Source organism: Panicum virgatum, chromosome 7N (assembly GCF_016808335.1).
Source record: "Panicum virgatum strain AP13 chromosome 7N, P.virgatum_v5, whole genome shotgun sequence".
NCBI classification, from domain to species: domain Eukaryota; kingdom Viridiplantae; phylum Streptophyta; class Magnoliopsida; order Poales; family Poaceae; genus Panicum; species Panicum virgatum.
The window spans coordinates 5,959,527-5,974,587 of NC_053151.1; the positions used below are offsets into that span (position 1 = coordinate 5,959,527).

Here is a 15,061-nt window from a genome sequence, read left to right on the forward strand (position 1 = left end):
ACTTCGTCCTACCATTTGTATATAGTACCATAGCTCTACTAATTATGTGTTTTCTCATCCTCTTCCTTCATTTTTAATCGTGTAGGATGAAGGTTCAAGAATGCCAGAGAAAAGGGATATATCACGTCGGCTTCATAGACCCATGTAATATACATGAGGAGAGTGTAAGGAAATGGCCTAATCAGACCGAGAACAACATACTCAGGGCCTTGCATAAGCAGAATACTTGTCAATTCATTCTGCTTTCGTACAACTTCGAGTGAGTTCTTTATCTTTTTTCTTGACTTCACTGTATATATGTGTATATATATCCAACATTTCTTATACATATATGTGCATGAAACAGGTTTCACTGGATCCTTCTTATTATCGAGATCGATAGATGCCGAGTTCGGGTGTACGACTCCTTGAGGAAGCCAACATATTATTACCAAAACCTCATAAACATCATCCAAAAAGCATGGGCTCGCTTCCTCCAAAAACATATAGGAATATCGTCACCTCCAGCCCTGCTAGAATTCACAACTAACTGGCCGGTACGAATACATATCGCACATCTACTATAGTTTCTTTAATCAACATCAATATTTCATAACCCATATATATATATATATATATATATATATATATATATATATATATATATATATATATATATATATATATATATATATATATATATAGATTTTGAGACAGGCAGAAGGAAACAACCTATGTGGCTACTACGTTTGTGACTACATGATGGATTTTTGCTGCCGCAGCTCGATATCACAACATGAATTCAATGTACGTAGAACAACATTACTAGCAATTACTTGCATTTAGTTCCGTCTAGGTACTAATTCAAAATATTGGTGTTTGCACTTGACAGATTTCTTGCATGGAGAATGCCCTCATCGAACCGGAAAGAATCAAAGCAATTCAAAGAATTAATCTGTGGATTCCTCCTAGATGAGGTCATAAATCCAACTGGAGAATTTTACGCGAATCCTAGGATAAGTGTGGATCGAGCGGATCCGAATAAGGACATCAGCGATGATGAGGCGCCTAAAGACCCTTAGTATCTTGTAAAAATTTGTCGGACAAAACTTATGTACACGACGACTTGTAAATATATTATAAATCCCAAGTTTATTATTAACATATTTATATTAGAAGTACATATAATATTTCAAGTTTATATAATTATAATAAAGGTATTCAATTGTATGCTAGATACGAATATATACGAATACATAGATGTGCTAGAATGTGAATATTCAGACGTACACGAATACGCAAACATATACGAATACGAATTAGTTGAAACCCAAAAAATGGAAAAGCAGAAAAGAAAAAAAAAGGCATTTAGTACCATTACCGACCGGTACTAAAGTGCCTGCCACGCAGACCGGTCGGTGTTACCGACCGGTGCTAAAGTGTACCTTTAGTACCGGGCGGCCTGACCGGTACTAAGTGGCGGCCCATTTAGTACCGGGCGGGCGCCCGGTACTAACCGGGGTTCCTGCCCGGTACTTATGCGCTTTTTTCTAGCAGTGAAAATTCCTCTTACCTCATTGACACTTCACACAGGTGCTACATTTGCGTTCTACAACAATATAACTAGGCAAATAATCAAAGCCATACCCTGCAAGCGCACAGGCTAGTAATTTTTAAGGATATACACAAATAGTAGATTAATTGAAATCTATAAGAATACCTTAATTCACCATACATAGCTATATTAAAAAAGTAACTTTTTTTACAATGCTTTCAAAAAAATAGGAGCCGTCCATTTTGAGTGACCCTATGGTCCAAAGATAGGGAAGTACCTAGAGATACCTAGAGAAAGTACTAAGAGGTACCAAATAGGTGGGGTCAAGTACCTAAAATAGTGGGACCGGGATCCAATTTAATCAACTATTTTTAACTTTTAATTAAGTATTTCTTAGATCAACGGTCGGCAACTATTTGAAGAAAAATTACCCAGAAGTACTTGTTGGTACTTAAAAAGCATTGTAGCAAGCCTCTTAAAAAAATCATAATTCACCATGAATATAGCCTTTGGTGGCCAGGGTCCTCGGTCTGGTCCGCCTTTAGCACGCGGTGTCCACTTCCCCGACGGCATCCATTTCATGGCGCCAAGAGACCGACAAATTAAAGCGCTTCACCGAATATAGTTGCTTTTCCATCAATCCCTTCTTTATGACATCCCAAAACATTTGATAGAACTCGATCCGTTAGATAACTATTGGGGTTAGGTACTTTGTTATATGTTCCATCACAAACACTGCATTCCAGACTTCCTTCTCTGTGAAAGGTGCTGTTACCTCTATACTTATAAAGTGCTGTGAACTAAATATATTGCTTTAATTAGTCTCTAACAAGGAATGAGTACTTATGCAATGTGCTAACGTGAAATCCGGTCAGCACATGGATGCCCTATAGAGTGCGGGTCGCAAATGGATCGAATCGCCGTCGGCTAGCAGAAACTGGTCTGTGCCGGTTTTGGATTTGGTCTAGGCCGGTTTAGTCAGGTTTCACCGGAATCGGTCGTTTGAGGAGGGTAATGCCACACTTACGTGGTGGGGAACAGTAAGGTTTACAAGCAAACCAGCAAAGGATAACTGACACACTTACGTGGCGAAGAACGACTAGTTTACGAGCAAACTACCAAAGACTATCAAAGCTCTCGCCCGGGAGGGACCCTGTCAGGGCATGGACGTCGCCGGCGTGCCCTAGGTCAACCAGCGAGCCTTAGGACATCATCCTTTGGTCATGGAGATCAAAAGACGAACAACATGTGAGGTTGGAAGAGAGAATTAGGGTTTAGAGGGATAAAAATGTAGATGCATAGTTGTTTGATTCGATTGGGTGTGTTCTAATTGGTCGTGCCACTTTAGATTTAAAGGGTGGGATTGTCTAATCCCGTTAGGAGTCCAAACGCCTTGCAAATCCCATGTCAAACTCGAATTTGGATCTGCCTAGGCAAAAACCGATCCAGACCTGCTTGAAACCGACCCAAAAATGTTTTCTCGGACGATTCTTTCCAGGGCCATATCTACCACACCCGAACTTCAAATTAGGTGTTCCACATATGCATTTTGATCGTATTGACGAGGGCTACACAATAGTGAAATCTAATTGAAGGTTTGACAAGGTCACCAAAACCAGCCTAGACCTGTTTGGGAACTGGTCTGTACCAAAAAACCTGCACGGTGCCAATTTTGATTGTCAACATAATGCTTTCTTTGGAGGGGGTGGGGGGTGGGGGAGGAAGTGAAAACTATACCTTTTTCCTTTTATTTACTTGCCAGCTGCGCAGGGTATCGGTTGATGACTTGAGCCTTGGTTTTTCCTGATGCGTTAACCCTTTGGGAGGCATCGCACCAGGTTCTACATGCATGCCCTTTAAGTCCTGCTACATATATACATGCCACTCTATATCTATGAATTGCATTCATGCCCCATGAGCCATCATATAGCGTCCCATCTAAATCATCCGCGCATCTGGATTCAGTCATTCCATGTAAGTCGCTCTATTTACATATGTAGCTCTCACATAATGTATACGCTTTGAAGTGTGTTTTACTGCACGAGATAATTAATTCAGCCAATATTAATTATTAGTACCCTTTATTGTTACACAAAAGATGCATCTTCTTCTATAGTTTTGATCATGATGTATATGTAATATAGTCGTGTTGTTAACATCAAGTTAATTTTTGACTTGGCCACATTAATTATATTGTCGTACACCGTTCTTGATTCTTTCCCTATGGAAGGAATGTAGAGCTAAAAGGTTGAATACCCTATGCACCATCGTACATCTAGTTTTCAGTTGTTTTTTTCCTTTGCTTTTGCTTTCTCAAACGACATGCATGATGAGCAATGCACTTGGATTGTAATAGTGAACCAAGCTATCCATGCATTTTGTGGTGTTGAGGCTGCAAACTTGTTTCTATTTTACATTATATAAAAAAATAATCCTGCTATTGCGTACGCACTCTCAGTGGTTTTCTTTACATAGGCACACCTTGTAATTATATATTAGACTTAATTAGTACTTCATATATAGATGGGAATGTAACGAACATGGCACCTTTTATGCCATTTCGAGTGGTTTTGGTGATCGAATGACAACACAACACTTGAACTAATATGATTGTTAAGATGATCATTCTCAGGCTTTTAGGTTCAAGTGATGACAAAGAGAAAGAGAAGATAGGCGTAGCAAGGCCCGAAGGGCCGCCCCTACGGGGGTTTCGCTCTTCGGTCAGGAGCACCGGAAGAACCGACGCCATGGGCATCGGAGCATCCGATGGTAGTCGGAAGAACCGACGCCATGGTACTTTGGTGCAGAAGGGAAACGAAGCCAAGTCAGCCTATAGGCACCGGTTGAACCGACGGTCCAAGAAAGGGCATCAGTGCATTGGGCGTCCTATGTTCCAGAGACGATGTCAAGTGCCCAGGAGAAGTTTCTTCAGCACCGGTTGAACCGACGGTGCATCGGAGTATTGCATCGGTGCAATGACGTCAGCGCCCAGGAGAAGATTCTTAAGCACTGGATGAACCGGTGATGCATCGGTACAAAGCATCGGTTCAACCAGTGGTCTCAACGTCAGCTGTCAGGACTTCAACGGCTACTTCGGGTTATGAGTGACTGGATGAACCGACGCTACCCCGCCAAGAGGCATCGGTTCTTCCGGTGATACGCAGAATTTTGCTGACCGTTGGAGCAACGGCTACAAGACTTGGTGGCCTATATATACACCTCACCCCGGCCATTTGAAGATTGCTGGAGTCCCAAGACACCTCATACACATCCAAGAACATCTCCAAGCCATACAAGAGCTCATAGATCATATCCTTAGCTTATAACACTAGCTTAGCAAAATGTGAGTAATAGATTACCTCTTAGTGAGTGTGATTGCAAGGCCTTGAGCCTTTGTGCTGTGGTTCTCTAGTGAACCAAAACAAGAGCTTGGTGCGCCGGCACCTTGGAGCGTGAAGCTCGCCGGCAACGTCATCGACCCTCCGACTTGGTGTGGAGCGGCGACGACACTTTGTGCGGGGGACGTGGAGACCCCCATCCTTTGTGGAGAAGCTCCTTAGTGGAACCCGGGGCCAAGGTGACCGTAATTGTGTTCAGGGAAGGGACTTGGTGGCCGAGTAGCAATACTCTTAGTGAGTGCTATAACAACGTGGATGTAGGTGTGCCTTTATGGCTAACCGAACCACGGGATAAACACCCGCGTCAAGAGTTTGCTATCTCCTATCCCTCTCTTTAAGCTTCCGCATTTTATACAAGCATTTTGTGTGCCTTTACTTTCATAGAATAGTTTTTTGATAGGAAAGGCTATAGATTGCTAAACTCTTTTGGGATAGGGGTTTCATACTAGAACAACCTAGTTGCACATCTAGATAGCATGTTTTAGTTTAAGTTTTGTACAAACTAGTTGGAGCCATAGGTCTAAGTTTTTATTAGTGCCTAATGCACCCCCTCCCCCTCTTTGGCTAGAGCACCCGATCACTTTCAGGGAACATATCAGGTGCAAAGCAGACTTGGAAACTATCAATAAAGGCAACACAATGCTCATCCAAGGGGGTGAATGGGAGAGCGGAAGGGGAGATTTGCACCAAATATGTTTCCTAGATGGAGCCCCTCTAATTCTAATAGAAGTTCTCATGGTAGTGCAGATATAGTACAACAAAATATATAGATAGAGTTGAGACATAAACGGAAAAAGATGACGGCGTAATAAAACTTTGACTTGTCCCAATTTATTGGTTTCAGAAGCAAGCAGCAGGTAGAGAAATTGATCGATGGCCGGAGGCGGAGTAGAGTTGGTCACGAACGCATGGAAGGAATGGAGTCTCCAAGCGCTGGTGCTGCTAAGCTTAACGCTCCAGGTGACGCTCCTCATCTTGGCGGAGTTCCGCCGGCACATCGACTCCGGCGTGGTAAGGGCCTTCGTCTGGTCGGCGTACATGCTGGCCGACACGACAGCGATCTACGTGCTTGGGCACCTGTCCGTGCTGGCCAGCAGGTCGCCCGAGCACGAGCTCATGGCGCTCTGGGGGCCGTTCCTGCTGGTGCACCTGGGTGGGCAGGACAACATCACCGCCTACGCCCTCGAGGACAGGAAGCTGTGGCTGCGCCACCTGCAGACGCTCGTCGTGCAGGTGGCCGCAGCCGCGTACGTCGTCTACGTGTTCTCCGTCGTCGTCGCCGTCGCCGGCGACAGCCGTTCTCTGCTCCTGCCGGCGACCATCCTCGTGTCTTTGGTCGGTGTCGTCAAGTACGGGGAAAGAGTGTGGGCGCTCAGGTTCGACGGTTGCAAGCCAACTGAAGGGTATGACGATATAAATTACGATGGTCCTCCAGGAGAGTCTCAGAAGTTTCTGGATAGCCCAGCTTTCACAGATCGCTCGGATGCAGAAGCCTTCCTACTAAAAGCTCACCTGCTCATGGATTTTGCCAAGGGGTTCTTCAAATGGGGGCCTTTATCTGATCTACCTGTGAGAATGACTCCAGCATCAGCGTTGGATACGCGGCCGCAACAGGAGGAAGTATTCAAGGTGGTCGAGATGCAGCTCTCCCTCATCCACGATCTTTTCTACACCAAGGCGGAGGTCACGCACACTTGGTACGGCCTCTGCCTCCGTCTACTCTCGTCGCTGGCCATCGGCGTCGCCTTCTTGCTGTTCAATATACTGCTCTTGTTCGACGGCCATCGTCGTAAGCTCAAGGGCGGTTACAGTTGCAGCAGGGTAGATGTCGTTGTCACCTACGTCCTCTTCGTTGGGGCCGTCGTCCTGGAGACTACGTCGCTTCTCAGGGCCATGCTCTCGAGCTGGACATTTGCTCTGCTTGTACAATGGTGTACGGACATGGACAGCGGACTGGGCGACGAGATTACCAATGCACAACGGCTAGGGATTGCTGTGCGCACTTTCCTTGCCCGTGTGCTTGTGTCTCTTCGCCGGCTGGTCCGTGCGGCGGACCGGAGACGGAGGCGCAGCTGGTCACGCTCCATGGGCCAGCAGAACCTGATCCGGCTGTGCACGCGCAGCAGGGCCAGCCGGAGCAGCAGGGTGGCAAGGTGGATGGGGGTCGAAGACCGGTGGAACACCTGGGCCTACTCGTGGTCCGTCCCTGTCTCGGAGTGCGTCAGGCGGCAGTTGCTGAAGAGCATCGAGCAGCTGCAGGAGGATAGCGTAGCGGAGATCTCCGGCCATATCGACGCAGGGGAGTATAACAAGGGCGCGGACCTAGAGGCGAGGCAATGGGGTCGTAGCGCGCTCAAGCGCAGGAGACTGCACAAGAGGCTGGCGTGGAGTGTGGAGCTCAAGATGGAGGAGAGCATCCTCGTCTGGCACATCGCCACCGACGTCTACCTGCAGCGGCGGCGCAAGGCGGATGAGGAGGAGGAGCAAGCGGCGGAGCTCGCCGAGGCGGCCCGGGCGCTCTCCAACTACATGCTCTTCCTGCTGGCGGCGCAGCCGGAGATGCTGCCTCCGAGTGCCAGCCGCGACCCGTACGTGTACGCGTGCTACGATATTCTCCAGCTCGCTGGTCTGGACTGCAGCTCGGATGAACAGGTGCTCTGCTTGCTAGGACGCTACGCAGAAGATGACCAGCCCGAGGTCCCCTGTGACTTCAACAAAACGCTGCGCCAAGCCGCCAAGGATGCAGGCTGGGCGCGTTCCTCATCGGCCTTCAGCAGCAAGGCTCGCCTGGAGCTGCTGGTGACACGCTAGAGATGATCTGCCAGGTATGGGCGGATATGCTGTGCTACGCGGGGCACGGATGCGGTGCACAGTCGCATGCCAAGCAGCTCAGCCGCGGCGGCGAGCTCCTCACGGTTGCTGCGCTTGTAGCGAAATACGCGGCATCGCAGGAATTGGACAATGATTACGATGATTAGAGCATCTCCAAGAGACTCTATATATTATGTTAGTTAAATTTGGATATTGTACTCCTTCATAAAAATAGAAAACCATCTAATTCTATGGGGTAGTCCAAGAGACTAAGGGCCCAAAAATTTTCACCCAAAAATTTTCACCTCCCCTTTAAGCACTAAATGTAATTAAATAACAAAACTAATTACACAGTTTCGATGTACATGACGAGACGAATCTTTTAAGCCTAATTAGTGCATGATTAGCCATAAGTGCTACAGTAACCCACATGTGCTAATGACGCGGTCAAAGGCCTTAAAAGATTCGTCTCGTGGTTTCCAAGTGAGTTCTGAAATTAGTTTTTTAATTAGTGTCCGAAAAATCCTCCCGACATCCAGTCAAAGTGCTGATTTGACATCCAAAAATTTTTGGACGGGGAACTAAACGCGCCCTAAGCAAAATGTGATGGTTATATTCAAAACCAGGGACACTAGCTACCTAGGCATTTTATCAAACAAACACCGGGCAAGCACCCAAAGCCACTACGGCACGAGCAGAGAGCATGCTCCACCACTTCGATTACCTAAATCCTCATTAGCTTGATGACGAATTTTCGCTCAATTTTTCCCAGCAATCCTGTTCAATAAGACTGGAGCTCCACCCGTGCTGGGGCAGGCGGAGGATGGCAAGCTCGCCCCTCGCCAAACACCGGTTTCTCGTCGGTGTTGGCCCGCGCTCGCCTTCCCCCATGGGCTGCTCGCTGCATTACGCAGGGCGGTCTGCTCGAGCTTGCCGCTCGACGCGTATTGCAACTCGCCCATCACTGCTCAGGGACCTGCAGTCGCTGTGCGTGGTGGCGCGGGTGAGCCGGCGGCTGCGCGCCGTGGCGGGAGCTCTGCGTCTTGCTGGCGCCGCGGATGGTGGCCGCGGTGCCGGGCCACTTCGCCCCGGTGTCCCGCTTCTCCAAGACGCCCAGTCGGAGCTTCCTGTCACGGCGCTGCTCGGTGCCAACGACGGCCGCCTCGAGTACTTCATCTGCGTCAGCGGCCACCTCCACGGCAGGTGCTGGCTCGCGCGTGTCTCTCACAGCAAGGGCGGCGGGCACGACGGCTCCGACGCCGACGACGGGTGGCCATGGCTGCCAGATGGGCTCTCCCGGCATCTGTGGTGCCGGGGCTTGTCTTGGAGGGGTTGGGGAGGCAGCCAGGGAGGTTGTGCTGCTATGGGTGCGGCGGATTTCGAAGTGGTGGCTGGAGGAGTGAGGATTTGGCCGGCACAGCGGCACTGCTCGAGCTGCTCGGTGGAGAAGATGGGGGAATAGGGAGAAGGAAGAGGAGTATGACATGCGGGGTCACTCATGAACAGGGAAGGAGGTGGGGTATTCAGAGTTAAGATTTGGAGAGGCCATTGGTCCCCACCCTTTAAATGAGAGTTTGGTTTTTTTGATTTAGCTATGAGCCTTGGCTTCACTTGCAATTAGGGCTGGACGCCGAGCTCGGCTCGGCTCGGCTCATTCTGGCTCGTTAGCATAACAAGCTAGCTTGGCTCGGCTCGGCTCGTTAAGAAAACAAGCAAAATCTCTGGCACACCAAGAATATTTGAAGGCAGTTGCAATGAAGGATGAAGTGTCACCATGAACCACTTCAATTTCATCGCCGGTCTACTGAATAAGAATTTGTTGCAAAGTAGAAGGTACATATTTGATTAGTATGAATCCAGTTACGCCCAATAATCAAGCTAAAGTTATCTTACACCTCAGAAACGAAGTAGGCTGTAGTAAGCGTTTTGCTCCCCACGGTCAACTCCATGGAAGCCACACCCTTAGCGCCAATGGGATCACCTCCACCAACGCCGATGATCGTCATATTTGTCTTGATCAGCTCCTCATCCGTCCCCCAAGCTTCTTGTATAATGAATAGGGCATTAGATTTATAATAGCCCCACCATCTACAAGCATATAGGAAATCGGCTTTCCATTTATGTGCCCCCTCATGTAAAGAGCATTCAAATGGTTATCCGATTCCTTCGGCTTCTGAAACACAACTTCATGTGGCCCAAAGTCCAAATGAGCCGCATCCTCTTCCGAAATTGCATAGTAATCTTCAGAGAAACGCACAACATTAATCTCCATGTTGCTATGCTCCGGAGAAGCCTTGTAGTCCACCAATTCCTCATCTTCTTGTACTGGAGGAATTGCCCGAACTTCTTCACGTGGAGCCGAAGTAGGTGCTTCGGCTGTCTGAACAACTACAGGCTCGACCAGTCTGACTGGTTGCTCCTGGTGGCCAGACCGATCCTCAGCACCGGTCGGACCGGTCACCTGGGGAGGTTCAACCGGTTCTGCTGACTGACCAGCCGGCTTGGCTCGCCACTCCTTGCCCTGAGGAACCATAGGCCTATACCTATTGAACTGCTTGTCCCTGAGCTTTTCGGCCTCCTGTTCCTTCGGCTCTTGACGCTGCAACCGCTGCAATCTTCTTTTCTGTGAATGACTCAACCCCAGTGGGCACCACCTGGGTTTATGATACTTGCTTGCAGAGCTACTGCTGCCAGCCTCGTGATCATTGGCCATGACAGATTTCTGGGTATTAGATTTAACCAATTTGCTAAACATCATCGGTCATTTGCCAGCTTCCTTAACAACCACATTCACACCGTTGATTTTTACAATATCATCGGCCGTGGTCTTCCCAGAATCCACCTGCATGGGCTGCGCATCTTCCTTCTTCTCCTTGGCCCGATATTCCAGTCTTGAAGAATGAAGTTGAACCAGCCTCTACTGAGACTGGTCTGACCGGTCAGGTGCGACCGGTCTGACTTTTGGAGCCTGTTGGCTCTGAGCAGATTGGCGTGGCCCTAATCGGTTGTGCACCAGTGTCCTGAAACCTTCTCCCTAAGAATATGGTGGGTACGGCATCGGGAAGTACTGCATCCATACCCCTTCATGCTCCCACACTGGATTTGTAGAGTTCGACGCCGGCGGCGCCAATGGCATAGTAACATACGCCCTCTGGGGTGGAAACACAGTGACTGCATCACCTCTGCGCTTGCTAGGCCCTCCCCTCAGAGAAGGAGAACCACTTCGGCGTGGAGGTGATCGTGATCTCTTTTTTAGCGGCCGATCTTGATGAACGACCTTTGTGTACTTATTTAGAAGCTAACCAAAGGTAGGTTTCTGATTTGCAAATCTCCCCTGAACCTTTGGTTCATTGTTCTTCCAAGTACCCACTTCCGGACGCTTAGGCTTGAAGGTCTTTGGTCGGCCCTGGAGCTGACCGGTCGGTCCTGGACAGCAGGCCGACTCGCAGAAGAAGAAGCACCTTCTTGCCCCCCGGGCACATGAGCTTTGACAGTAATTTTAATCAACTCCTTGACATCAGGAGCCTTTTTCAGCACCACTTCCCTATCTGGAACCTTGTCATCGAGTTCTTAGATTTTTTTTTATTTTTTTTCTCGAAAACGCAGGAGAGCTGCGTATCATTGTATTAATAGAAGAAGAGAGTCATACATAGACCCGAACACACACCACACTCTAACCTTGCAAGAACTTAATCACCTGCTTTTCAAGGAAAACCTAACCACACCACTCACTAAGGCACTAAGGCACAGCACTAGCCATTTGTAAGGGCAGCCCCTTAGCACCAGCTAAACTCCACAAATGGGCTTCGTCCCTAGCATGGGCAAGAGCCACAGGAATGCTAGGGGCAGCACCATTGAACACACAATCATTTCTAAGTTTCCAGATGGTCCAAGCACCAAGGATTATGAGGGAGTTCAGGCCCTTTCATGTATCTCCATCGACCGTCAAAGCCGCCTTGTCCCACCAGTCATCAAAGGAAGCAACATCAGGCTGTGGAGCAAGAGCTGCAAGTCCAACAATCTGTAGGAGTTCAAACCAGAATTGTCTTGCAAACACATAGCCTATGAGCAGGTGTTGAATGTTCTCCTCCTCCTGATCGCACAACTGACATCGGTCCGGATGGGTGAGGCCTCTCCTAGCAAGCTGGTCTGCTGTCCAGCACCGGTTGTGAGTAGCCAGCCACATAAAGAAATGGCACTTAGGGGGTGCCCAAGATTTCTAAATGTGCTCATAGGGAGCGAAGCTGATGGCGCCCTCAAAAAGTGCATCATATGCAGATTTGGTTGTGTATACACCTGAGCTAGAAAGTCTCCAAATGTGCTTATCCGAGGCTCCATCCTGTAACTCCACCTCTGTCAAAGTATCCCAAAGATCCAAGTATTCCCACAAGGCTTCCAAAGAAATTTCCCCCTGAATGTCTGCTACCCGATTCTCATCAACCAGGGCATCCACCACCTTGCGTCTGTTTGCTTTTCTTTTTGGCACTAAAGAATATAAATTAGGAGCCAAATCCTGGATGCTTCTTCCAGCCAGCCATTTGCCTTTCCAGAAGAGAGTATTGGCTCCATCTCCAACCTCAGTAATTATGGCCAGCGAGAGAAGATACTCGACTTCTTTACTAACTTGGAGTGGTAAACTCGCCCAGGGTTTATCAGGTTCAGATTTCTTGAGCCAAGGCCATCTTACCCGTAGAGCAATTCCTAGTGATTTCAAATCAGAAATTCCTAGTCCCCCAAGTTCCTTTGTTCGGCAAACTTTGGGCCAAGCAATTAGACAATGCCCACCTTTTGCATCCCTACGCCCTCTCCACGAGAAACTTCTTCTGATTTTGTCAATGGCCTTTACTGCCCAAGTCGGCAATTCTATTGCCATGGCAAGGTAGATCACCATGGCTGTTAGTACATATTGTACCTGCACAGCCCTACCCGCCCTTGTCATTTAGTCTGCTTTCCAGCCTGGTAGTTGATCAGCAATTTTGTCAATTATGGGCTGGAATTGTTCTCTTGTGAGCTTCTTGAGAGACAAAGGTAAACCCAGATATTTGCACGAAAAACTCATAATTTCACAGGGCAGCAAACTTTGTATCACAGCCATGTTATTATCAGAGCACTGGATTGGTATCACACTACTTTTCTGCACATTGGTTCTTAGTCCAGAGGCATCACCAAATAGTTCTAGTAACTGCAATGTCAAGGAGATATCTTCTGCAGCAGGTCTGAGGAAAAGGGCCACATCATCAGCATATAAGGATATTCGGTGTTGAATTGGTCGTCTAGACAGGGGCTACAGAAGGCCGGCCTCCGCTGCCCTGGTGATCTTCCAATTTAGAACATCCATGACCAGGATAAAGAGCATCGGGGAGAGGGGGTCTCCCTGCCTGAGCCCTCTCCTGTGCTGTATGAAATCTCCAGGGGTACCATTAAGTAGTATCTGGGTCGAGGATGAAGTCAGTAGGCCACTCAAAAGGTCCTGCCACTGTGGTCCAAAACCCAATTTGTGGAGTAACTCCAAGACAAATGACCAGGAAACTGAATCAAACGCCTTAGTAATGTCCAATTTGAGTAGTATTCGGGGCTGCTTTTGGGAGTGCAAAAATCTTACAGTCTGTTGTACCATCATAAATTTGTCCTGTATGAACCTTTTTTTGATAAAAGCACTTTGATTAGGGGAGACCATTTGATCAAGGCGACTAGCCAATCTGTTCGCAAGCAATTTAGTTACAAGCTTCGCAAAGCTGTGAACTAAGCTAATAGGCCTGAAATCCTTTACTTGATCGGCATTTGTCTTTTAGGAATTATAGTGATGTAAGCCGAGTTCAGCAACCAAAGGTTTCTGAAGTTCTTTCCCCATACAGTATGTAGAGCAGCCATAACATCTCCCTTGATCACTGTCCAACAGCTCTTATAAAATCTTCCAGTGAATCCATCCGGGCCTGGAGCTTTATCTGATGGCAGATCCTTAATAGTGTTCCACACTTCTTTAGAGAAAGGAGATTCCAAAGCCTCAAGATCGAAGCTAGGTAAATCCAGTCTGTCCAGATCAATTGTTCTGTCCCGATCACTTTCCTTCCCAATCAGATTGGAATAAAAATCTAGAATAGCAGCAGCTTTATCTTCATGGATGGTAAGAATCCTATCTCTTTCCTTTAAACTGGCAACGAAATTTTTCTTCTTCCTATGCCTTGCGTGCATATGAAAGAGTCTAGTATTAGCATCCCCTTCCTTCAACCAATCGATCCGGGATCGCAGCCTTGCAACTGTTCTTAACAGTGAGGTCAGTGCCAAGGTGTGCTTCTTAAGATTATTGCGTAGCCATAATTCATTAGGCTGAAGGGGTCGATTGTCCTGGGCAATATCGAACTGATGGATAATTTCTTTTGCAAGGGCCAGTTGAGAAGTAATATGCCCAATTTTCTTTTGGCTCCAGCTCTGCAATGCTCTAGCTGTTGCCTTGAATTTTAGAGATAAGCAGTGGGCAAGGGTGACTTTGTACTGAACTCCATGCGGCTTCAACCGTATCCAGGAAACCAGTCATGTTAGCCCAGAAAGATTCAAAATGAAACCGCCTCTTACTAGTGGTGATGTCCCGCAGGCCCAAAATGAGAGGGCAATGATCCGAGTCATCCGAGGCTGAGCTCTGCAGGAGCCAATCAGGGAACATGTCCTCCCAGTCAACGGTGCAGAAGACCCAGTCTAGAGTTATTAGATCTTGCCTCGCCGATAACCACATTTTTGCCCTTTAGTCCTTCAGCTTGTTCAGGCCGAATAAGCACCTTGGTGTTGTTAAAATCAATTGTATGCACATTGGTGTGAACAGAGAATGGTGTCTTGTCAACTTTCATCTCAAGAAATATTGTTGACGCAAAAATCAACACATTGGAATATGAAGGCACAGTTCGCCAAGCTTTAGACTCCAAACCAAGCGTGCCAGTCAATTTGACCTATAAATTGACAAGGAATCGGCAAACGTTAGATCTGAGAGCGTATCGGCTAAAATTCCGAATATCTCTCACACAACGTATTGGCAGGCTTTGTCGATACAGAAAACGACAAAGAGTAATTAAAGCGATCAGTACAAGCGTAAGATGGTGCAAAAGAGTATCGGCAAGTTTTGCCCATACAGAAAACGACAAATCGACCTGGACAGCCGATTGCACTTGTGTAACAGTATAAAAGCTACGAATGTGTAACTTAAATAAAGCTACTCGATAACATTTGAAACAGATCTAAATCGGCTCTATAATATTTTGATAATATTACAGGATTTCACAGCCGATCACACGTGTTTCAACATAGATAAATCTGATAAAAGATAAAA

General features: G+C 47.4%; 1 protein-coding gene across 1 annotated transcript; it reads left to right on the forward strand.

Moving 5' to 3' along the window:
- The first annotated feature begins 3,450 nt into the window (after nucleotides 1–3,450).
- LOC120681996 lies at nucleotides 3,451–8,011 on the forward strand. Its single transcript, XM_039963713.1, has 2 exons — nucleotides 3,451–3,508; nucleotides 5,777–8,011. The coding sequence occupies exon 2, from the start codon at nucleotides 5,806–5,808 to the stop codon at nucleotides 7,741–7,743; it is 1,938 nt and encodes a 645-aa protein (XP_039819647.1). The 5' UTR covers nucleotides 3,451–3,508; nucleotides 5,777–5,805; the 3' UTR covers nucleotides 7,744–8,011.
- The last annotated feature ends 7,050 nt before the right edge of the window (nucleotides 8,012–15,061 follow it).

Coding starts and splice junctions, on each gene's coding strand:
- LOC120681996 (XM_039963713.1), top strand. CDS start 5,806: ATGGCCGGAGGCGGAGTAGAGTTGGTCACGAACGCATGGAAGGAATGG.